Raw genomic sequence first — 26164 nt, 5'->3', positions numbered from 1 at the left:
AAGAGAATCTATTGTCTTCCAAATTACCATTGAGCTTTAATGCAAAATTGGTACAACAGCCTGTGCAAGGCTGATAATATTTTGTGCTGCAGTTAGCTACAGATTGCCTGAAGTGTGGAAAAGTCAAAGCATAGGTGATTTAAAGTGAAAGACATTGTAACATGGCTGAATATGACTGTGTTTAATTTTCTGAGCACACAATTAAGAGAACTGATAGCGATGAATCAGTAATCTCTAATTTCCAAGCAAATGACAAGAACATCAAAAATACAAACACCTTTTCCAGGCTAAAATTTTCATTTAATGTTTTCATTCAAATCAAATTAGAAGAGACCAGTTTTCAGAATTGGATGATTGAGAACTATATTATGCTGTTCTAAAGCTGGCTCTGAAATCTGTCTGCACCATGTTAAGCACCAAGCAATTACTCTACATTTATTATTTCACACTTGCAGTAACAGCATAGGATATGCTGCATACTGTGCAACTTGTTATCAACACTACCTACATATCTACAGACCAACTTCAGCTCCAGCTTAGGCTATTAGGAAACAGGCCTTTTTCAGCTTTTATTCCCATTATCTGTAGACTGTTGAGTCAGTCCCCAGAAGTACAGTTAAAGGTTGCAGAAGAGTGATAAAATATGCTATGAAATTATTAGAAAAGATACAATACAGGAAGAAAATGCAGTATACAACATGGCACAAAACAGGTGTAAAAAGAGTAAAATGACTCTGAAAATAACAGCTCTGAAAATAAAAACTCTAAATTTGTCATCTATTCCAAGCAGAAAGATATAAAGATACAATTTAAAATGCAATGGAAAGCTTTGTGCTTCAGTCAGGTCCCATCAGTGATCTTTTCCTTATTTTAATTGCATGTAGAATACTTTTTATAACAGTAATGTATATTAGATAAATTCAGTGTGATTTGCCTAATGGGAAACTAGTGCAAACCTATTAAAGCCATGCATTAGGAGAATTTAGTGATCCGTATAAGATTATACATTCCCATTTTAGTCCTCTTATTTTGCTTTCAGTTCATTCTTTTTCCTTTTTTTTTTTTCTTTTTCTTTTTTTTTTTTTTCCCTCTTTTTCTTCCTGACAGTTTCTTAGTTCCCAGTTTTACATAAAGATACAGAAGATAATAGAAAACATGCTGTATGAGCTGGCAGGCTCCTGGTCAGCAGCAAAATGTCCAGCTGGAGGCCAGTCACTAGTGGCCATCAGGGACTGATATCAGTGCCAATACTATTTAAATCTTCATTAATGACCCAGTTGCTGAGATAGCGTGAGCAAGTTTGCAGACAACACAAAACTGGGATGACTGCCTGATATACCAGATGGATGTGTTGCTATTCAGAGATCTTGATAGTCTGGAGAAATGGGACAACAGGAGTCCCTTGAAGCTCAACAAAGGAAAATGAAAAGTCCTTCAATTGAGCAGGAATAATCCCAGGCATCATTCTGGGTTGTAGGCTGGAAAGAAGATTTGTGGAGAGGGACTCAGGTCCAGAAGTGCATCAAGCTGGACATCAACTAGTAACATGCCCTTGTGACAAAGAAGGCCAGTGGCATCCCGGGCTGCGTTAGGAAGAGCATTGCCAGCAGGCTGAAGGAGATTATCCTTTATCTGTACTCAGCACTGCGTGAGAAACTTCTGCAGTACTTAGGTCTGGACTACTTCATGTAACAGAGACATGAACACACTTGGAGTAAGTTCTCTGTTGTTCTCTTGGAACACAGAGGTCTCATAGTCACATTCAGGCACATTCATAACATTTTGCTGTGTATTCAAGGGCTGCTCATCTAAATCCAGCAGGCTGCAAACCTGCTGGATTTAATACTTTAGATTTAAGACATAATATATAAAGTTCAGAAGATACTTTGAAGACTTTGCTGTAATGATGGCTGCCTTCTTGGACAGATCTATTTGTCATTCCTCACTGACCAAAAAAATATCTAATTCACTCTGAATTCTCTGTTAAAATAAGAAAATATAAAAATCTTCAGAAACTAATCTATAATGTGCTCATGGAGAATCCATGCATATTCAGACTTTTATAATGACTACAAAGATATAATTTTACATGAACATAAACTTGGACAGTCTCTCTTGATCCAAAAGTCCAAGCACAGGACAAGACATATAGTCTAGTATGATTTTACTGCACAGGACGTATAGTTACACCGATGGAAATCCACCTAGATATATTCTGAAAGGCTTACCTACAGTATAAATCCTTACAGCCAAAGTGGACATGTGAAGGATTTTAATGAGGAAAATACACATTGGCTGAAAGCAGGAGCAATTTTTAAAGTTATCTAGATCAATTAACAACTTTATACATGGAGATATGTATACATGTATGTTAAGATACAGTGAAAATACCATTTTTTATTGTCACACCTTGAATTAGAGAATCAAGAAATATTGTAATCTGGCTTGTATACTATCACAATGTGAGTTTCCATTTGGAATGGTCATGTCTTCTGTTTTTCTTTTCTAAACAAACACAGATAAGTACAGGTGAAAGGAGGATATGAAATAATAGAACAGGTACCAAAGTTGTCATACGTTAAAAATGTGATCATTCATTATGTAACTGGTAATATAACCCTTTGATTTTAATTACTTCCAAAGATTTCTCAAGTTCTAGCCTTCTAATGGTTGTAAAGGTTATGCAAGGGAGACAAAAAAGGGAAAAGAATTTTGACTTTCACGGAATAAGAAAAATGACCCCATAACTCTTGTTTTCTCCTTTACACATACAATGTAACAGTCAGGAATTATTTATTAAAGGTTTTAAGGAGTCTGCTTACATAGTGGATTGCATAGCCTCCAATAATTATTGTTTTTTTTTCTCAATCTTCATTGCACAGCACTGCATAGCATTGCACAGCATTGCATAGATTTCCTGAAGGTATTTCATTTGCTGGGGCTGTTAAGTATGCACAAAACCAGTGAAGTGAAATCCTGACCAATGTGCTGTGACTGACATATAATTCACCACTTAACCACTGCTGTACATGATGTATTGAAGGTGATATGAACATGACCTCATCCTTGGCATTTTTGGGATCAAGTATTAGCCTTCTGCACAGAGTTCTAAAATACTGTAGGGAAAGCTTTTACTGCAAATCATCACAAGTGAAGGCAATAGAACTTATTTCCAGTTATGAATGATCAATTCATGTGATGTTTTAAATAGCTCATTATTCCCTATCAGAACATTTGTCGTTTACTGTGATCCTTGAAAATAGTGCATACAGCGCAGCATATTCTAATGCCATTCTGGCTTTTAGAAAACACTTTGCTCTTAAAAGTATTATAGAATAAACATAAAATTCAGGGAAGGAAAGAAAACCTGATTTATAAGGTTTTTGTTTTTTTTTTTAGCTTGCTATATTTGGCAGAAAAATTCAGCCTTTTGGCTACCAAAATTGAGTATATATATATTTATTGTTTGTTTGTTTTAATGCTGTGGTTGCATGCTTGGTTCTGCAGAGAATAACTTGTACCAAGGATGCCAGTCACTGTGACCACCAGTCACATCAATACTGGCCTGCAACACCCATATTTCTGTTTGGATTGAATTGGCTACCTTTTTTATTTTAATGCCAATGACTGAATAGGACTTTTGCCACAAGTCGAACAGGTGCTCTCAGTGTTTTGTCAAAGTCAGATTTTAGATTGTTTGACAAGTAATATTATTTCTTTTCCTTATAGAATGCCACTGAGGTCAGTATCACTAGTACAGAATAAATATGTGTATGTGTACGTACACATATGTATACACATATTCTAATTCTAATTAGTTCAAGAAGTTACACACAGTATAACTTCTTCACAAAACTAAAGAAATTCCTGCATAGGTCATTGCTTTTGTGGACAACAAGTTTTTTGCCAGTTTTTTGATGTTTTCTTATTTATGCTGATACAAATATTGATTTGTACTACTGACCTTGGATGCCAGACAGTTTATATTTCTTGTCAGGGATCTAATTCAAAGCCTGGTGGAAAGACACTGACTGTTTTTAGGAAACCTTGAATAATCCTCTAAACTTACATAGCACAAGAAAAAAAAGCTTTTTAATAGTGCAAATCAAAGCTGAAAAATCTCTTTTTTCTCATTCTCTGAAAATAGTAATCATTTTTTGTAAACATTAACTCACTCTTTCCATACAACATTTCTCAAACTGTTATGAGACTTCAACTGCTATAAGAGGCAGCACCAGGAGAAACTTCAAAAGATATTGGTATGCTTAGAAACATCTTTTATATATATATATAAATATATATATATAAAACTTATGACATTTCCCATCTTTGATATCATTCTGTTATGCTTCATTTCTTCCATCTGAGAAGCAAAAGCACTTAGAATATTTTCAGGAATATGCATAATTGTAATAAACACAACAATATTGTAACCATTGTTCTTTAAAGCAATAATACTATTGTTATTATATAAATTTCCAAAAAAACATATGCTGTTTATAATAGATATATATGCAAGAGAGAAGGAAAGGGAGAGAGAGAGAGAGAGAGAGATTGAGAGATTGAGAGAGTTATTGGTATCTTTCTACAACAAATACAACAAAAATATAACCAAAATAAAGTATTGCATATCTGCAAGGAATTTTTTTGTTCATTTTTGCAATAATTGGTTAGTGCACAACTATTTACAGTGCAAGATGTGAATCAGAAATGGTTGGAAATGAACAGCTTCTAGCACTAGTAAAAAGTTCTTTGATTTTTCACACCTTTAACTTCTTTGTCGTTTCTGTTTTTGGCTTGTTTGGTAAAGGGGGTTTGAATATGATTAACTATTTGAACTCTTCATGAAGAGAAAAGCAGTCATACCTTGTGAGATACCAAGATACCCTTCAATGGTCTTGCAGCTTTCCTTTGAAATTTCCAGTAGAATAATATTGCATTTAAAATGCAAGCTGTTGACTTCACCAAATATTCACATAAATTTTATTTGCAAAGGAGTGCCTTTTAGCCACTCAACAATTTAAAAGATATGATTTCGTTCTGAAGACTCATTTAAGCAGAATAATTGTAATCAACAACACTTACCTGATTATGTGGAATAGAGGTTATACTGTTATTTTCCAGTTCAAAACCATGCAATAGCCACTTTAAAAAAATGCAATGTTTGAATTTATGGAAACTAGGTTTAAGCTAACAATGCTCTAGCAAGAGGCTTCTAGAAAGAGTTAGTGCAATTTGCTGCTTTATTTGTGGTTAAAAGAAACATGCCGTAAGTAATGATTTATAGACAGGTACTGTGTATAGGCTATGAGGGTTAGGTCAGTTGATATGTAACAGTTTAGCTGTTATAAAAAATAATCAAAATGTAAGTACTGCATTCTATCCTAAAAGAATGACAAGCCTCTTTTCATAAAGAGAAATCAGTTGCATGGCTGTCATACTCTCACCAGCATACTAAAAGTACTAAAAGAAATCAGTACCACACAGAAAAATGGATTAAGCATGAATCAATGTGGCAAGCACATAACCAAACAGACATGGAATTAAGGAAAAAACAAAACAAAACAAAAACAAAGCAACAACAATAACAGAAAAAAAAAAAACCAACAAAAAAACAACCAACAACCCACAACAAAGATTGTCGCTTAACCTGGTTTGTCAGAGCTGGTATTGATGGTATTGGTAGTGATGGAAGTGAAGGTAGTCTTTGCGCTGTCCTTGGTAGTAACAGATTTCTGCTTATTTTTCATGGCTTCCAGTGCTTTGAGCTTCTTGGCATGTTTAGTGCCTTTGTAGTGGGCCGCAGCCTGGCTCTACAAAGGAGAACAAAATGAACCATGCAATCAGGCTCATTTCTAAACTGGCATTCTCTGTATTAGTACAAATACAGACTACCTTTCAATAATGGGTACCATTCACATTATCCAAATGGAAAATTATATTTAGAATGATGCTTGGAAAACAATGGAAAAATTACCCAAACAACCCCTATTGGATGAATACAGTATATTTCTGTATAACGATATATTACTTCCAGACCAAAAATAAAGATGTTTTAGTCTCACATGCTTGAAATACGTATCTTCATTGGTTTTTCTATCAAGAAAAATTTCGCTTTTGCATTAAAAAAAATATTTATCAGGCAATGGGGAAGAAAGCACTTTTCACTATCCCAATTCCTATGAAAAACTAGATATTTAGCTAAAGTTTCTTTCTGTCTTTCAAAGAAGAGTTTACACTTAGCAGTGCTATCAGGAGTTTCTCAAATGGAAAGTAAAGACTGACAGTTCAGAGCAAACAAAAAAATTCCAAAAATCTCAAAGCAAAAGCTACCATGCTCCAAAAAAAAAAGCAAAACACAAATCACATAAGTTATCCTTTTCAAAGCCCATCACCAAAGAACTAACTGAATCTAAGGCAGATGTGCAATTATCTGTTTTTAATAAATAAATAAATAAGCAATTTTAATCCACCTGCCACAAATGGTAGCATTTGTAATTCAAAGCCAGGAGCATCCAAAGGAGAAAGCTTACCCAAGTCTTGTCAGAGTGCCAAATATGTTTTGGCTACCTGACATCATTAAGCTAAAACAGATTTGAATGTGCATTGCTATTGAGATTTATGTACAATACTGAAACAATATTAATTATTCCATAATTTAATACAAAAAATCATTTAATTCATGTTGTATGTATATTTTAAGAGTAGTATTTGAAGAATAAGATTAAGTTTTAGCAAAAAAAACCCAAACACTGGAACTAATAAGAATATTCAGAGCTTTTTATTTTCTCTTATATTTAAATTTTTATAAGAAAGATTGTCTTATTGTTACTAAAATAATAATTAGATAATTCCTTATAATTTTACTGCTGAAATTCTAATTTAATTGAAAGCAACTCGTTTCTTACTTGAAGAAGTTTATTGAGAATCTCAGATAATCTTCAAAATTTAACTACCACAGAATCAAACAAATGAAAAGCAACTAGGCTGGGTTAGCCCAAGGAGACAAAAGGTCAGTATTTTGTTTCTGAGATAAAAAAATAACAGATGCTTAGCATGAATATATAAAGTAAATGCACTTTATTGTGTAATCACAAGAGGAAAAAAACACATCACTTAGTACCTGCTAACTCAGGGATCAAAGGGATAAAATGACACAGTTGCTTCACTCACTAAACCACTTTTACTAGGTAGAGAACTGCATTTTCTGGCATCTGTTAATCATCAGACCTTTATTTAATGCTGCCTGTGCTGAATTTTGGGAATAGAGCAATTTCTAGTAAATGTAACAAGTATATATTAATTATCTCAAGATTTATGGTTTTCAGCATTCCTGAAAAGTCCTGATTCTTTCCAGAAGCCTGAGTTTTGGGAAGTTCAAGGTGGGGAGATGAGAAGTGAGAGAACTGATTTAAAACATTAACCACATATACATGTATGTGTATATACACATAAATATATGCTCTCGTTGTATATTAAGATGCATCATTCCACTTGGTTGAAATGCCAGTTTCTCTGCATCTAAAATAATGCAAATATTGTAGTAGGTACCCTTATTGAAAGAACACTGGACAGTGAAGTCATTAATTAGAAACAACTTGAACAGAAACAGCACAATCATGCACCTTTTACAATTCAGAACACATAACATCAAGACATACTGTAAGCCAAATACAAACAATCAAGAGATGTTAATTGCTGTTAAACTGAAAAACCAGTGTCAGCTTATGATGATGCATTAAAAATGACATTAAAAAGTACAGCCTTTTGATGAGATTGTATCAACTGTATTTATTGTTTCTAGAGTCAAATTTAATTATCAGACAGCTTCAGTTACTGAGTGCGTTTGTTTTCCCAAACTGACAGTGTCATTTTTCAAATAACAGAAAGGTAGTTAGAATATGATCCTAAATACTGGAATCTGAACACTGACTTTCGTTTGAGACACAGCTCAATTTTCTTCACAGAATTACTGGAAAAACACCCCATATTTTTGTGTCCTGTATCCACAGAATTACTCCAAATTCTCACAGCTACATCTCTACAAACCCCTACTCGAAGTGCTGGATGCATATGGAATAAAAAATAAAGCTTTATGTAGAAATTCATAAACATTCCTGTGTTCTGAAACATATGAACATAATTGTTCCAAAGTAGAAACACATTCCTGCTATACAGAGTTGTCCATTACTTACTTCCCAGAGAGTGTTGCCAGTTTGTGCAGCTTCTACATAGATGTCTTTTATATTTCAAAGTTAAAATCCCCCTTCTCTGAGGGAATATGAAGCCATCTGAACTTGATAACAGCAGTTGTTAGGTTAACAGTAGTTCTGTGCAAGAAAATAATAATCCCTAAGCATTTAACCCACTCAAAATTAATGTAAACTCAACTTCTACAAATTAACTGGAATCCTAAATAAGAGTCTGTCATATTTCCTTGCAAGAGTGGGATAGGGAAAACATAATGAGTGGTGACTATAGCCTTTCACAAAGGTGAGCAGGGGGTCTAATTCTGAAACACTTCAGTACTTTAAGAAACTATATCTACTCTTGAAAAGATGTCTAAGAAGAAAGTAAAATGTATGTTGCTAATTCGAATTCGAATTTGAGGACCCACTGATTCTTAACTACATTCTGAGAGCTCCAATCCTGCAAATCACATGTGGATAAAATTTGTAGTACATGAATTACTTCAAACCAAGGAAATGGCAAGATGTCTAAATGGCAATTCACTTCAAAGGTTATATGTAAAGAAGTCATATAACTATTTCAGTGATACAGTTCAGTTTAAGCATCTCTTTTGCAAAGCAGAGAATTTCTTCTGCTTCTATGCACATATTATCATTTATTAGCAACCTTTCTAATCTATATATTTTCCAGACTTCACAAATGTCAAGAATATAAAACTGTATTGACCTACATAAAAAATATATTTATTATCATTTCACAGACACACACATACCACAAAAGAATAACCACTGTGTTTGCAGTTTGTATAGTTGCATCAGACAGCAGTGAGAAATAACAGCCAGTGTCAAAACTCAGCTGCATTTTATTCTTTTTTGCCTAAGTGAAATTGTACTACAATTGCTATAAGGACATTATATTACTAAGCAAATTGTAATGAGTAAAGTACAATGAAAATATATGAGATGTTTTAAAAAATCCAGAGTACTCTCTTACAATAACAGACATCACATCTATACAAAAGTCCTCAAAATAAGTTTGTCAGTCTGACTAATTTACTCCAGTGAATCATACAATTCTTACTTATATTTCTTAGGCATTGGATCAAGAAAAACATCCCACTTAATTTTGAGTGTTGAGGTACAAAAGGATTTTCAGAGAATTTTCAAATTAGCAGCACTGCATCTTCTATATTTTAATATCCATCTAGTTCTACCTCATATCATCTTACAGATTGGTTTCCTGCCTCTTTCATTCCTTCAGGGCAGTACCTTTCTAATAAAAGCAAGCTCAAATAAATGAAAATTTTTAAAAGTGTAATTGGTACACTCCACTGATTCTTCGTTGCTTAAATTTAACCCAAGCATCTTACATTGTCATCTCAAAATATGTTGTGAAAGCTGTCCATCATGGAGAACATTATATTCCATATTTTTAGGTGGCCAATTACTACTATTAGAAAGCTCTAGACGGGGTGGAAAGTCTTTTTTGTTTGAGATTTTAGTTGCTCACATCATGTCTCTGTTTTTACCAGCCACTGGATGCTACAATCACTTCTCCTGTCACTCCCAATACAACAGAATCAATTCTGGCTAACATATTGATGTCAGGATCTCCCAGAGTAAAGCACAGACTATAGCTGTCAAACTGTTCACTGTTCAAACCAGTGTTGATACTGAGCTACCCACACAGGAAAAGCAGTGAGCCAGATGCATATGGCAAGAAGAGGGTTTCTGCTCTTTGGTGTAACAAGGGAAATTGTTTATGAGATGCCTGTGCAACATGTTATCTTAATCATCATGTACATGTAATCTTCTTAAAGTTGGTCTGTCAATAAATACTTCAAATATAATAAGATAGATGCTCTAATCACAAAAGAAATTGATCTAAAACAAAAAGACCTTTAATTTTTGAGCAGGCATCATACTGATATAAGTACTTTTCTAATGGATCCAAAGTCGCCAGGTTGACTGCCAGTCTGGCTAGTCAGTGATCAAAAAATCACAGAATTGTAGGAGTTGGAAGGGACCTCTGGAGATCATCAAGTCCAACCCCCTGCTACAGCAGGTTCCCCATAGCAGACAGCACAGGAAGGAGACCAAGCAGATCTTGGATATCTCCAGAGAAAAAGACTCCACAAACAATTTGAGCAGCTTGCTCCTCTCACTCTGACAGTAAAGAAGCTCTTCCTTGTGTTAACACGGAATTTCCTGCATTCCAGTTTCTGCCCATTGTCTCTTTCATTTTTGCACACCACCAGAGTCCGCCACCATCAACTTGACTTCCACACTTTAGGTATTTAAAAACACTGTTGAGATCCCCCTCAGCCTTCTGTTCTCCAGATTGGAGAGTCCCAGGTGTCTCGCTTTTCCTCATACCTAAGATGCTCCAGGCCCTTACTCAACTTTGTCACCCTCCACAGGATTATCTCTAGAAGTTTCCTATCTTTTTTGATCTGAGGAGCCCAGAACTGGACATAGCATTCAAGATACAGTCTCACAAGAGTAGAAGGGGAGGATCACTTTCCTTGACTTGCTGGCCACACTCTTTTTAATGCACCCCAGGATACCACTGTCCTTCATGGTCACAAGGGCACACTGATGGCTCATGGTCAACCTGCTGTCTACCAGGACATCCAGGTTCTTTTCTGCAGACCTCCTTTCCAGCATGTCAGGCCCTAACCTGTACTTATGAATGCAGTTATTCCCCTTCCCCTCCCCCCCCCAGGGGTAGGACTCTGCATTTGTTCTTATCGAACCTCCTAAGGTTCCTCTTTACCCAACTCTCCAGTCTGTCCAAGGGCAGCATAAACTTCTGTTGTATCAGCCCTCATCTCAGCTTTGTATCATCAGCAAACTTGCTCAAACTTGTTGAGAGTGGACTCTATCCTTTCATCTAAGCCATTGCAGGATATGTTCAGCAAGACCAGACTCAGCACCAACTTCTGGGGAATATGGCTAATTACAAGGTTCTAGCTAGATTCTGCACCACTGATTACAATTATCTGCCAGTCAGACAGTTGCCAATCCACCTCACTGTTTACTCATCTATCCACACTTTCTAAGATTCATTACATGGATATTGTGGCAGACAGTACCAAAAGCCTTGCTGAAGTCAAGGTACACAACATCCATTTCTCTGTCCTGATCTACTCAGCTACTGATGACATCACAGAGGGCTACTAGGTTGTTCAAGCATTCCCCTTGGTGAATCCAATCCTGAAAATCTGATGACACCACTGTGTTCAAATAAAGTCATATTGTGCAACTGAGACATTTCTTTACTACTATATACATGCTATATAATCAGGGCTGAATTCTACGGAACAGTGAATAAACCGGAGAAGGTTACAGAAAGTCTAGCAACCTTGAGACTCCCAACAATTAGGACCACTGTGAATATCTGATATAACAATACAAGAATTGTACAGTCTTTGGCACTGAGATGTATTTGATCTAATTAAAGATAAGTCTTCATTTGAAGATATTTTAATATTTCAAATTTACATGCCTTTCGAGGTATATTGTTTTGTTTACCCATTGAGTACAGACAGGAAATTCACGACTACTAATGAGGCCTATTCTCACTTTCTAGAACACAGTGGAACTTTGTAGAATTCAGAGCTTTGCAGATTCTCCCTACAAGAGACAAGAAAGCCAAGCACCTATGCAAGCTTTTGCAGAATAAACGATTAAGTAAAGATATGTAATGCAATTTTTTAAGATGATGTCAGTACAATGACATGTTCTATATTGAACAAGAGTGCTCTGATGCCTACCTGATATGTGCAAACTGAATCTGCAGTCAATTATAATACAGATAAATGTTGCCTGTCATCATTTCTTCTTTCTGCTAAGCTTACCTTTATCTTCTGAATTGTGTCATTTCAAATTTTTTGCACTCTATTATCTACATCAGTCTGTAATACGAAGCCACAGACTTAATTACGTTATGAACTAAGATTTAACCATGGTACGAAACACCAAGGATGTTCACTCTTTGTGATATGCTTTGAGAATATGGTTTTGCACCATAAACATTCACTGATCAATTTGCCTCTCCTCCTATAGCCAAATATACACTGATAGAGCAAGTACCGAAAAGGACATTGATGTAGGAAAAAAAACCACAGAACAGTCCTCCATTACCATGGCAGAAGAAAATAAATGTTAATTCCCAAGAACTTAATTTTATCTCTTTATGGAAAAAAGAAAACAAAACAAAAAACAAACAAAAAATCAACCAAACAAAAACAACAAAAACCCCCTACTCTCTCTTTTATTTTGTAAGGCATTATTTTAATACATTCTTGAATGCACTTCGACACTCAAGGATCAGAGAAGATGGGAGCTTTCTGAGCGCACTAGCTCCTTCACATTAACAAAGCTGTTCCATCTCAATCTGCTTGGTCTCTTCTCAGTAATGGTGAGAGACCACTCCTGGCAATACTCCGCATCATATTTTAACATCAAATCAAAAAAAAATCAAACATTCTCATTTTTGAAAAGAAAACCTTATTTATCTTGGTCAAATACATGAAATCAAAATTCCCTATTTAATATCCCTTGTCTCATAGTACTCTAGCAGACCATGCATACTGTAGAATGCTACTGTCTAGGCAAGGTACAAAAGAATGCATAGATACAAAACACTTCTCAATTCATGTAACATATACAACAGAACATGTACAAAATCATAATTATAAAGGGATGGCTGTTCAAGTAATGAATTCCCTTCTATGGCCTGTTTCTTTTAAGGACAACAGTATTTGGTCATGCGGCACAATAAAAGTTCATCTCAAGTTGAAGCTTAATAAAATTATTAGTTGCTTTACCATCTATTCTGTTCTTATTGCTAAGAAAGATAAAGTTTAGCCTCATTTTTTAGCATGGCTTTCAAGTTCTTGTCCATGGAAGTTCCTATATGCTGATTTTCATATTAGTAATAGTTGCTTTTGGAGGAGATTTTTTGATGGGGAGATGAAAAAAAAAGCTCTTTTGAAAACTAGTCTTAACTATTAATCAGTGAAATTAACATTTAATCTGATCTTTATTACTTGGAAGACATTTAAGAACCATTTATTTTCAACATGGTAAATCTTGCAGGGAGAGTTTCAAGACAATATTGAACTTGTTTGATTTTTTATTCAGATTAACCAGGTGATTGATTAATTTTAGAATGAAGAAGATGAGTAGTCTATATATACACCACTTTGAGTTATTCAAGATAAAATAAACAAGATATTTATTCAGCTCAGTAAATATAATGTGAATGTTTCCAATTCTAAATCTGGAACTAACATACTCAGAACTGAGAACTTGATCAAATGATGTATACCAAAATAATTTTGTAGAAATTTACCCCACCTTACCTCCCTTAGTAGTAGACACTTGCACATTTTACTCACTGTGTTAATTAACACCTTTTGAATGTTATGGTGATAGTAGAAATTCTAAAATTAGAAGTTGACATAAAATGCACCTATGAAACAACAAAGAAAGTAATATACCATGATATGTTTGCAATTTACTTAATGATGAATTTAATAATGTAAATTTAACTCAGTATTCAGGTTATACACAAATGATATTCATCTAAAGACAGCAGATGCTGTTGGATTTAAAATAACTACTTCAAAGTAATTTTCTTAATAGCATTGAAAAGTTCAGTCTTTAAGAGAAGTAACAGTGATGGATGCATAACCAACATCCTTATGACTCTCAGTTTGTCACAGAATCTCACCTGCCCAGAGCCTCAGTTCATTTAGAAATCTTACACTGAATGGGCATAAAACACTTTTCCCGCATTCAGTTGGTGAACCTTTAACTAAAGAAAATTGAGCAGTGGATTTAGCATAACTTCTTTAAATGTTTTCACCTGTTTTCTGTTATAACCACTTTTGAATGCTTACTGTCAGAATAGTAATCTCATTGAATTCTGAGTTTCAGATTTTTTTGACTGAATTAAAACTTCAGAGAAGAATAGAGGTAAACAAGATAAAAGTACTAGAAGAGATTTTACAGAGGGTAGGAAAAATGTAAAAGTACATATTCAAATTCCCATTAATTTGGTACCATTTGAATTTTATATTTGAAATTATCAACAAGCTAATACAGCCTGCATGTATAAAATCACTAAAGAGTACATGGAGATATTTTCACTGTGTTCTTAATATACAGTCTTCATACTGTTAGTGAAATTACTCGTTTCAGTAGTATAGTTCATAGAAGTTTTCCAAAATTCAAGGTTGTTTTCAGAAAAAATGTTGATTCAACTTTGTTTCTTTTTCTTCTCAAATATAGTTAATTTTTAATTTTATATTTTAATATTCCCTGAATCCTTTAGATCAGCCTCTACACATAAGAAGAAAGTAAAAACCTGGCAAGAATCATTCCAGCACTGTTTTATTCGGACATGGCTGTAGTTAGGTGCTCTCCAGGTCCAATCTCCATCCTGCTTGCAAAAGGCAATAAGATGCATCGAATATGTGAAGTTGCCCACTGTGAGATCTCATCACAGTTACACAGAGATTGATATTTTACGGTAGGAACTAAGACTGAAATTTGTACAGATTCTTCAATTCTCTAATTCCAAAGGGAAACCAAGCCTCTCAGGTTTAAGGAACTCCAAGAAGAGGCAATCTGTTTTCTTACAATAAATCTCAATCTACTAGTTCCTAGCTCATTTTGATCAATGTTAGATCTATGAAAGGACCTGCACAGTAGTTTACTCAAAAAATCCTACTTCAGAGTTATTCACAGGACATCTCTTTGGGAGGAAATACTCATTACATAAAAAAGAGAAAAAGGAAAGAAAAAAGAATGAAAGAATGAAAGAATGAGTACCAAGCAGTACTAAGAGAAAGTTAATGTGTCTACCCCAGGCTATATATAATTATTTCTGGGAGAGTTCATTTTCTGTAAAAAGCTGTAGAGATTGGATAGGGTCCTGGGCAAACTGGTTTAGTGTTAAGTGGGGAGGTTGGTGGCCCTGCCTGTGGCAGGGAGGTTGAAGATTCATGATCCTTGATGTCCCTTCCAACCTGGGCCATTCTGTAATTCTGTGATTCAAAGATTCCTGAATCTTGTGAATAAAATGAAAATAAGGATCTTTAACTTGATCACAAATAATGCACTGAGATTATAGAAAGCTCTAAGGCTTATACCCATGATATCTCACTGCTCTTAATTCTCAGTATGCCTTGCAAAACCTCAAACTTAACATGACAGAGTTAAACTTAACAAACTTAGCAAGATAGATCCTCTTAAAAACCTCCTGCTAACTGGTACAAAACTCTCACAAATCTAGTTTCCTGCACTGGTTGATTTCTATGCTAGTGTTGTACATGAAGCATATGGACAGTTTGACAGTGATGTGGGGAAAACAAACTTCAAGATACTTTCTAGATTTTTGCTATCATCACCTAGTAAAGGTGAAGCAGCAATATGGGAGAGGTGTAATTTTTACATTCATACTCTTATGACTTTTAAAACTGAATCTTAAAAACAAATTCTTTGATATACTGTATTTAACATTGCTATTAAATTGCACAAACCAGTGCTTTTTCCCATGAGTATGTATTAACAATTTACTTTTTGCAGACAAGTGCACAGATATGATTAGCTTTTGCAGATTGCTCCTTATTCTGTTACTGGTAACTAATTTTTATATTATTGCAGTGTAAACAGATGCTATTTTCCACTACATATTCAGCAGTAATGAGCTAATTCAATGTGTTAAAAACAACAAAAGATCTTAAAGAATAAGCTATTTACTTCAATAGCCCAAGCTCCATTGAAATCTATGTTGAAATCAACCATGATAGGAAGTTAACAAATTACTCAAGAAGCTTTGCTGCAAAAGAATAACTTTGTTTAGTTTATTCATGCAAATACAGAACATGTTCTTTCACCCTCTCCACATGCATATTATTGATTCTAGCCTGTTGATTTGGAAGCTATTTTTTCATCTTCACTAATACAGTTCATTGCTTTTCTCATAAAGAAAGGACATTTTGGCAAATCTTTGCAGGAGCTTTACAACTGCATCAGTATTTACTTCTAAGAATTCATTAAACACCAAGATCTACAAACTATGAACCACTGACTTTCATTGCCCTTTGCACCTTGGAAGGACCTTGTTGCCAAGAGAAAATTAAAAAAAAAATCAAGCATGTTAAGTCAGATTGTGTGAGTGAAGCCCTAGCTACATTTCAGTTGGCAAGTATTTTGACATTTATTTCACTTTGAACTGGTGACTGAAAGCAACTGTGATGTCCCACATGGACCATTTTATCCTAATGAAAAAAAATTTAAAGATTTTAAATCTAAGCCGTGAAAACAAAATGTATAGCATCACAGAAACACATCAGTTGAACAAGCAAAAGTCATGCTTTCACCACAAAAAAACTTACATTCAACTTTGAATATGCTTCTTTATCACTTTTGCTATAGTAGCATTTGGCTAGGCAGATCTATATCACCTAGGTTGGTGCTATGTACTGATATCCTGCTTCTATTTTTTTGTCACGCATAAATACAGCCTACAAAACAGTGACAAAATGAGAAGTTGAGAATATCCAAAACAACTTAACTGAAATGGAGATAACTTGTTTTCTTTCTCTGCACATTCCCTGTCAGTTCTGTCTGATTCTGCTAGAGACAACCACAGTGATTGATCCACATAGGAATATTTTTCTGCTTCTTTTGCATTAAAACAAAAAGTGTTTGTGAAAATTATGTATATATATGCATGGCTGTACACAGATCGCAAGACACTGCCATCTCACCAAAAACATTATACTAGAAGGCTTCCATTATGCTAGGTTTCCAACGCTGAGTACTCTTGATAAATACACATATGTCCTGCAGACATCCAGCTATAAAGTTAACAAAGACTCTCACATTTTTGTTAAAGAGATATAATCTGTTGCCCTGCTTTTTTAACTGGGTTGCAAATAATCAGTGCCGCAGTTTATGGACAGTTATAAAGCCACAAAATATATCAGCTAAACTATATAATAGTATCTAGGTAGTAAAATATCAGAAAAAAGCAGATAACACTTAGAACTCTCATTCTAGGCTGAATCTGTATGACTGTCTTTCTATTTTAAAGTAATTCCCTATTTGTAATCCTGCACCTAAAATCATAGAATTATAGAATCATTAAGGTTGCAAAAAACCTCTATCATCTAATCCAGCCATCAGTCCATCACCACCATGCCCATTAATCATGTCCCTCAGTGCCACATCTATACATTTCTTGAACACCCACAGGGATGGTGACTCAATCACCTCTCTGGGCAGCCATTCCAGTGCCTGAACACTCTATCAAAGAATTTTTTTTTTTCCAAATATCCAACCTGAACCTCTCCTGGCATATCTTAAGGCCATTCCCTCTCATCTTACCACTAGTGACATGGGAGAAGAAGCCAACCTCGACCTTTCCTCAATGTTTTTCTTGTAGTGAAGGGCCAAACTAAACACAACACTCAAGGTGCAGCCTCACTGGTGTCAAGTACAGAGGAAGATCATCTCCCTGTTCCTGCAGACTGTGTTAATTCTGACAGAAGCCAGGCTGCCACTGGCCTTCTTGGCCACCTGAGCATATTGCTGGCTTGTGTTCAGCTGGTAGTGCACTCATATCCCTAGATTCCTTTTCTCTATGCAGTTTTTCAGCTCCTCAGCCCCAAGCCTATAGCAATGCGTGGGATTGTTATGATCAAAAAGCATCTTGACTAAGCTCATAGTTGGTCTCAGCACGCTGATCCAGCCTATCTAGATTACTCCATAGATCCAACACAAAAAATATAAAGTCCTTCCTATAATGTAATAAAAATATATAGAATAATTCATCTCTCAAAAAATAATAGCTATTCCAACATAAATAAACCTTAGACAAAAAAAAAACCCAAAAATATTACCTTGTAAGAATATTACCATTGCTGGTTCAAGCAGTAGATATGAAATAGCAAAAGCAGGTATCAAATATTGTGTTTGTAAAAACAACTATTTGCTACTGTCTACTGGATCACGATAAATTTTACCAGTGGGTCACATAAGTCTGCCTGAGACAAGAGAGGAACTATTAAAATTTCAGGGCATTTTCCTGGCTCTCAGAGTTCAGGATGGCCCTGGTAGCTGGAATTATATTGCACCTGGACCTGCACATGCTATTGTCCTCAGAATCTCATGAACAACCCACTTTCAACTCTGACTGATGTGCCCTTGTGTATCGCTTACTCTGCCTGTCAAAGCAAAAAGGAGAAATGGTCACCTCTTAAAGAGATTTACTGAGTAATAAGAATTGAGCCATACAGCACCATACAGCCATACTCACAACTTAACCCCAAAGAAGAAGTGAGATTACAATCTCAGGTACCATGAAAGGCTCTACTGATGAGGACCCTTGAAAAAGTCACACCCTCCAAACAAGATCACTAAGGCAGACAAGGCAGATGTGTGAATGATATGCACAATGTGTGACATCTGACAACTTGTAGCACTGTCACATTTACAGAGGAACAGAACATGCAGGCGAAGCTCAGGACAGCTGGCTTTAACACCAAGGGTCCTACCAAGTCCAGATAAGATTTAAGTTCAAATTCTTTCCAACACTTTCTCATTACAGAGGGTTGAAGCTTTAATCTTTAATTCATTGCTTCTTCAATTTCACTTTACAGATGTAATTTCAGCCTCACTGTTTTTGCCCATCAGTCTCTGAAAAAAATAAACCGTACTGCATTCCAAATACAAACTAGTTATTTACTTCAAACTCGGTTTTAAGCACCTTCAGGCTTATACACGGTAAATCAAATTGGCTTCCTCTGGCAGACAGCTGGCCAGAAGTACAAGAGGTTTCAAGCTAAACCAAAGAGTTATTTTAGTTTGAATATGGTAGCAGGATGATGAGACTTATGCTAAGAACAGATTAAATGTACAGTCGAAGTATTTATTTGGTCGAGCATGAACATGTTTTCAGTCAGCCAAATGTAAGTCTATGACTTCTGCATGTTTGAGTATCTGGGTCCAAAGCCCCCTGATGTTTTATAGGAGAAACACTCTATCAGACAGACCACAGCATTGGCCCTGCTAGTCTTTTGATTTCACAGCTTATTACTGCAGGAGCCAGCAACAGAATTTATTATCTATGGGAATCTTTGTTCCAGCTGTGCACAAACCTTTAATAAGATATTAAATGCTGAGATCTACAGGCTAAACTAGGCAGGAATTTGAACACCAGAGTAATGACATAGGCAGCCTCCACCTTCAAAAGATTTAGCCATGTTTTTTTTTTTTTTAATGCCCTTCTGTCCTGCCCTGAAGCACTATCCAGCATGGGTGCTGACACAGTCCTTTCTCCTTGTCCCCATTTAAACCAATAAAATCTCTAAAAAATGGTGGAGTCTCTTTCTTTTCATTAAACAAACAGAAATGAACAAACAAGCCCACAGAAAAGGATTCAGGGGTTCTGGTGGACAAATAAGCTTGGCATGAGTCAATGAGTACTTGCAGTGGGAAGGCCAACTGTATCCTGGGCTGCATCAAAAGAGGAGTTGCCAGCAGGGACAGGGAGTTGATTGTTCCCCTGTAGGCAGATCTTGTGAGGACGCATTCAGGCCAGGGTTACCAGCACAAGAAAGATGTGGAGCTATTGGAATGGATCTAATAGGATGATCAGAGAGCCAAAGCACTTCTACTATGAAGAAAGAAAGGAATTTTAGGAAATGACTTCAGATTTGATGTTTATGATAAAATCACCATCCTACTGATCATTTGTGGTGCTGATAAAAGAGAATTATGCTGCTCCTCATCCAGAAGGTTTCAAGGGCCATCCCATCACTCACCACCTGGAAAAGTGTTTGAAAATGCAGTGAAACACTAATGGTCTATGTCTTGTCCTACAAACAATTCATGCTTCTATAATTCATGCTTCTATTTTCTGAAATGTGATGAGCCCCTGTTAGCATCCCAACCAAGTAAAATCCTGGCTTTTTACTTACAGTCCAAATCCATCCTTTTTTTATATTTAAGCTCTCCATTTAAAATGTATGTTTAATAATTGGTGGAACCCCTTTTAGTAGAAAAATAGGAGTTATGCCTACAAAACCAACAGATTGTTGTAACAGTAACAACAAATGGTTTCAAGCTATGAATTAAAATTCATAATTCAATTGCTGTAAGTGTCTATATTCCTGACTATGAATCAGTTTCTTAGCACTTTGTTACCTGTTTCATGTCAGGAGCAGCAACAGTGAATTGCCAAAGTAATTTTATAATAATATGGCAGTGAAGAGGTGAAAAAATGGAGAATAGCACATTGAGTGGAAAAGTAAATGGATATTTTTAGTCTTTGTGTTCTTCTTCAAGTAATATTCAAATCAGCATATTTTTCATATATGAATGTTTTCTGAGAGAGAAAATATGCAATATATGTTATTTTAAAAAATTTAAATTTAAAGCAATGACCCATTTAAACTATTCTACAAATGCTTCCATCTTTATTCCTTACCACAAATATCAGAAAAGAGCTAATTGATAGACTACAGCCATCTTTGTTTTTATGTAATTGTAAGTAGTATGGAGAGGAAAAAAATATTAATTAAGAGTGACTTTAGAGAAGGTTTGAATCCTAAGATGCACCAACTGAAGGATGTCCAATAAAAAAATTCCTCTTCCCATTCACAAAAAAAGCCTTATGCTGGCCAGACTAACATATTTCAGGAGTCTGCCCTCAAGCCTTTCCACTCCTCTGGACTTGGATACGTTTTTCAGGACTTCGTCCATCTATTTTAATTCAACCAATATCTTCATGATCATTGAGTTTGAGCTCCTAGATAAATCCATTTTAATCCTACTATAGACTGTCACATTTCTCAAGTCACTTTTTTTGTCCCTGTACATACCATCATATCTCAGATTTTAATAATGAACTATGACATTCAGTTTCATTTATTTCTATGTAGCAATCTCCTATTCTGCATCATCACATTTGCTTTTCAATACTGTTTATTTTTTTCTCTTCTCTTTCTCCCTCTCATGACTTAGAGCAATTCACCTACTACAGTAAACTATTGCATAAACTGGTAATGTTGAAAATGTACTTAGACAGTTTTCCCAGTTTTACGTCAAATGTTCTCAGATGTTGTCAAAAATAAGATGGCAAAACGTTTCTCCTTCAAGAAAACTCTTAAAAATGAATTTCAGAAAGTATTTTTCCATTTATTCGTTCACTCTGCTTCTTTCCTTACCTTATATTCTTACCTCTTTTCTAATTTATTAGAAAATAAGCTCTCTAAATAAAAAAATCGAATCCTACACATTAGTAAAGCAGTGTATGTTGCACAGATACTTAGCTGTAGGTTCCTTATGTAAACAAGCCATAGTATTCTCCAAGTTCTAAGTAGATTACTGATTAAAATATAACACCTCAATTTTTAAAATAATTATTGCAGAATAATTCAGGCTATTCCAATAACATAATTACCAGGCTATGATTTCCAAAGTGTTTTGTGGTTAATATTTATCTGTGTATATCAACGAGCACTCAACAAGACATACAAACAAAAATTCCGAGCCTATTTTCTCTTGGGACATGGTTTTCCTTTCTTAGTGAAGTAGTATGGATTGATGCCTATGAGTAAACATCCATCACTGCCACAGTGAATATTCATCTTAAAATAAGTTTACACATGATGGAAAAATCAGTTAATAAGAGCAAACATGCCTACTTTTCTTAATGCTAACTTTTAAAAAATATCAATTTACCCTCAATTACTTTCAGTCATTTGCTTTTGCGTTAACAGAGATAATAAAGTAAGTTCAGGATTTTCTGTCATAGTTAGGCAAGATCCTTTCAGGCTGTAAGTGCTGTCAGTTCAAAGTCTGTACAGCATCTGCATAAGTTGCACAAAATTCAGCTTCCCAACACCAGAAACTATACTTTTTTTTTTTTTTTTTTTTTTTTTTTTTAATATTTCTAAGCAACAAGCACATCCACACACATCAGTGAAAAATCAGTAAAATCCCTGCGTTGATTTTCTCCCATCATTTGACTCCAAGTCATATTTCTTACCTATCCTAGACAATGCTGTAACAGAAGCATGAAATGCATATCTTCCAGTCCACAGAAATTCCTCTTACTTTCTAATTCTTCATATTAGTACAAAACATGCACAATTTAAAAAAAAAATCAGATCTTTTATAGAAAGATTTTGTAGCTTGGGTTGAAAGACTCTTTACTTATACAAACACAATTATCCCTGCAAGATAGAAATGAATATGTGGTGATCATTGCCACAGCTCTATTTTGTCAAAGAGGGAGTACCAGACCTTTTATTTTCTTGATGCAGTCCTCATTCCTTGTCATCTCCGCTGCTGAATGTCACTGCATCTACTCCTTCTCCAAAATGTCTGTTCTCTCCTTTACTTCTTGCCAGTTGTTTTGGCAGTAGCAACTCTTAAAAGCACTAGGACAGCTAGTAAGTCCACAAAGATTGAAGGCATTTCTCTGAATCACATGTCACTTTGGCTTACCTTGCTAGCAAGTCTGTCTCAGTAATAAAGACATGGGACTCATACTCAGAAGAATAGCCAAAATGATGCTGTGCCGTTTATAGTGTATTTAACTGAAAATTCTTGCATACTTTTGCTACATGATGTAAACCGAATTTCTTAGTGTTATGTGAAGTTTCACTCTGAAGAAATCTAAAGAAATATGAAGTAGTCATGCAATTTTAGAAAATAATAGTTCTTAGGCACTGTAATTACCTACAATAAAACACAATTAAATGCAGTACGATTTTTAATTCCACCAATGCCCAAGGTGTTAATTACATACTGTGTTTTCCAGCATCCAGATATTATTGCTCACTTACTGCTGCTTCTAGGAATATGCTCATCTTAGAAATTGACTTTATTTTTGCTATTTATTACTAAGAAAACTCTGGTATGAAAATCATGTTAGAGAAGGAATTGACAAGTAGTGACAGGTGCCTACTGGCAGGCTATTTGACTAGAATTGCACTAATGAAGTTCCACCTAACATCTCTATTCATTAACAAAAGAAATTTTTCTGTTATGTCATTACAATAACAAATGATGAGCATCTTTGAAAAGGTAAACTGATCCACTCTGTTAAATTGATAAAAAACCTTCAATATATTTATAATAGTTACTAAACCATAAAAACAAACAAAATGTCAATATAGAGGAGCTACTACTGTACAAGTGATTAAAGTCTGTATTTGGCAAACAAGGTATTCAGGCAGACAGAGGATAAAGAATGAACTTGTTTGAGTGATTCCAATGGCAATTAGTGTTATTATCATCAGAATACACAAAATAAAACTTCTTTGCAAATATGCCACAGGCTTGCTGTTATTTTTTTGTTTGTTTGTTTGTTCACTGTATTTATCATAGGCCTATTAAATTGTGACATTTGGATATGCTTGCATCACTGTGTAGGCTGAGGTAAGAGATAATAGTATTGAAGTGTCTGCGTCTGATGAAAACACTTCCTGTTGGCATAGTGCAACATAAAAAATTATATATCACTGTCCAGAAAATGGCCAATAGGAATAAGAAAATGATCTACTGCTAATTAAATCTTTTACATATAAATGCAATTGCTAATTAAATCCATATACTCCATACTGTTATGCTCTGTCTTTTTCATTTGCACTTTGTCCTATAGCTTCTGAAGCAGATTTATAGGCTTCTTATATACTGTTGTGATTTCTTCTGTCTTTATTTTTAGGAAAATATGCTAAAAATAAAAAGAAGTGACTGTGGTTCAAGTAAACTACGTCTCGTTATTCTGATAGCTATTTTTAAGTCGTATTTAAGCTCTCTCCAAAATATATTTTCTCTAGATGAACTTACATTACACTTGTGACAACTCACATTTTTATTAAAAGGAAGCAAATACGCTTGAATGCATTAAGTGACAGAAGTGTGTTTTTTTCAGTACAATCACAATATAAACCATACTTCCTTTAAAGAAAAGAAAGATGCCTTTAATTTTTAGTAATTCCCTTGCTGTGAAGTTTGTTTAACAAACAGTGCAAATAAATTGAATTCTAAAAATAACTATAATCCTAGCTAAGTAGTATATCATAAGACAACAAAATAGTGTTTTTCCAGAAATTCTGGGCTAAAGTATACTATGTTCCTCCTAGTACTGCATAACCATTTAATTTCTAATTTATATAGTAATAATTGCCATAATATTTGTACAATGAATGAAAAGTTAAAATTCAAAATGTTATTTGAAACAGAAAAGCAGGGAAATATCAACAGAATTTATTATTTTTGTCAAGAAGTAGTAAAATCAAAGCAAGCACTGAGAATTGCAACAATATTTTAAATGCAAATTAAAATACCTCAGATAAAAGGCTAGAAGGCAAGTGATTCTCCCATCGAGGGATGATTTTTACTTGTCTCTAGGTATAACATTATGTGCACTGATGGGCTGATCAACAGAACAGAACTTCTCCCCATCTGTAATCAAGAGTGATTGATGGTTGGGACAAAAAAGTTGATTATCATGACAAGTCCACTGATGCAGAGAAAATAGGCTATGCTGGAAAAGGATGAAACCTGTTCAGAGAATACCTTCTAAAATCTTTATAAAAGATAAAAAGAAACATTTATGCCCATCCAAAAACAACTACCATAAATGAATTTGGTAAATTCACTATGTATGTATATCTACATTGTTCCACCATTACATGATCTATATAAATCCCAAACAGAGTAAAACTTTTTATTTTTAAAATCATAATTTTAGATCAACTCATCAGAAGATTACATATAAAAAAAGTAGCTGTATGCTTTACCAGTAAAGCACTTCCTCTGACTCAATACATGTTTTAAATTCATAGTAAGGATTTTAAAGGCCATGGGGAAGTTCAGTATAAGTGCCATACTGGATTCTTTCCTGAAAAGAAGTCAGTCCCCTTTAGCCATATTAAACCTTTAAAGGCTTCATTTTCAATTGAGATTAAAAAAATGCATGAGTAGGGGCAATATACGCTCAAAGGTACAGTTCAAAAGTGTACTTTTCTACTCCAATATAAAGCTTTTAAAAGCAGATATTGGGTTGTGCTTCCACTCATTCATTGGATCGGACTCTCAGCTGTTAGCTGAGGTATGAGTAAGCACACAGAATAGGAATATCTCCAGAGACTGTAAACGACATGTGAAGAGTGATAAAAGAAACAAGAAGTTGAAAAAGTCAGGCCTGTAGTTTCTGAAGTGGAATTTGTTCACATCAGGGGCCATTATATTTAAAGATAATTCTGACAAAATGAAATATTTTCACTACAAGAGTTGGCTGCACAGATACATAAAAAAGACTGTACCGAAGCTATTCCAGGGCATGCAATTTTACTGACAACAAAGAAAAAAAATCTCCAGAATTAGTCTATTATTTAAAAATATTTTACCACTCTTGGAAGAGTACAAAAAACAAAGACGGGGGAAAAAAACATTTTACTGATATGTTCAGAATTAATAATTTTATAGAGTAAAAAAAACAAAAATCAAACAAAACAGCAAAAAACAAACAAACAACAACAACAAAAAAAAAAAACAACAAAAATCCTCACATTTCAGTTATCTCATTTTGGTGGAGATCATTCCCCATCACAAAAAAATTGCACATTTTCTTACTATAGATTTTGACATATAACCTTATCTGCTCCTTTCTCTCTCCTGTCCTTACCAGTGCCTACTAAAGTGAGCAGAGCAATTTCTCAAAGAATCATTGATAGGTGAATGAAAACAAAATATTTAGTCATTTTTACTGTTAAAGTTTTTCGCACCTATTATTAATAACCAAGAATCTCAGATGCTCAACTGTATAAATTCTTAGCCTGTTTAAATAAACCTGTAAGCAAGAAATTAGAACAGACCAAACAAAGCTAGGTGAAGATGGTTCAGAAGAGAGTGTACAACCTATCTTTCCTTCTTGGTAA

General features: G+C 34.7%; 1 protein-coding gene across 3 annotated transcripts in view; it reads right to left on the bottom strand.

Annotated features, from left to right (window-relative positions):
* Positions 1-26164, bottom strand: part of ZNF385D (zinc finger protein 385D) — a 373909-nt gene that overhangs the window by 54100 nt on the left and 293645 nt on the right. For all 3 annotated transcript variants that reach the window (XM_042889198.1, XM_042889199.1, XM_042889200.1), the window contains one exon: positions 5651-5813. In XM_042889198.1, the coding sequence (XP_042745132.1) occupies positions 5651-5813 (163 nt within the window). The remainder of the gene's footprint in view (positions 1-5650; positions 5814-26164) is intronic.

Source organism: Lagopus leucura, unplaced genomic scaffold, assembly GCF_019238085.1.
Source record: "Lagopus leucura isolate 7727_CA_CO unplaced genomic scaffold, USGS_WTPT01 Super-Scaffold_100157, whole genome shotgun sequence".
Classification (NCBI taxonomy): domain Eukaryota; kingdom Metazoa; phylum Chordata; class Aves; order Galliformes; family Phasianidae; genus Lagopus; species Lagopus leucura.
The sequence above is the reverse complement of the archived record's forward strand: the minus strand, read 5'-3'. Positions and strand labels throughout refer to the sequence as shown.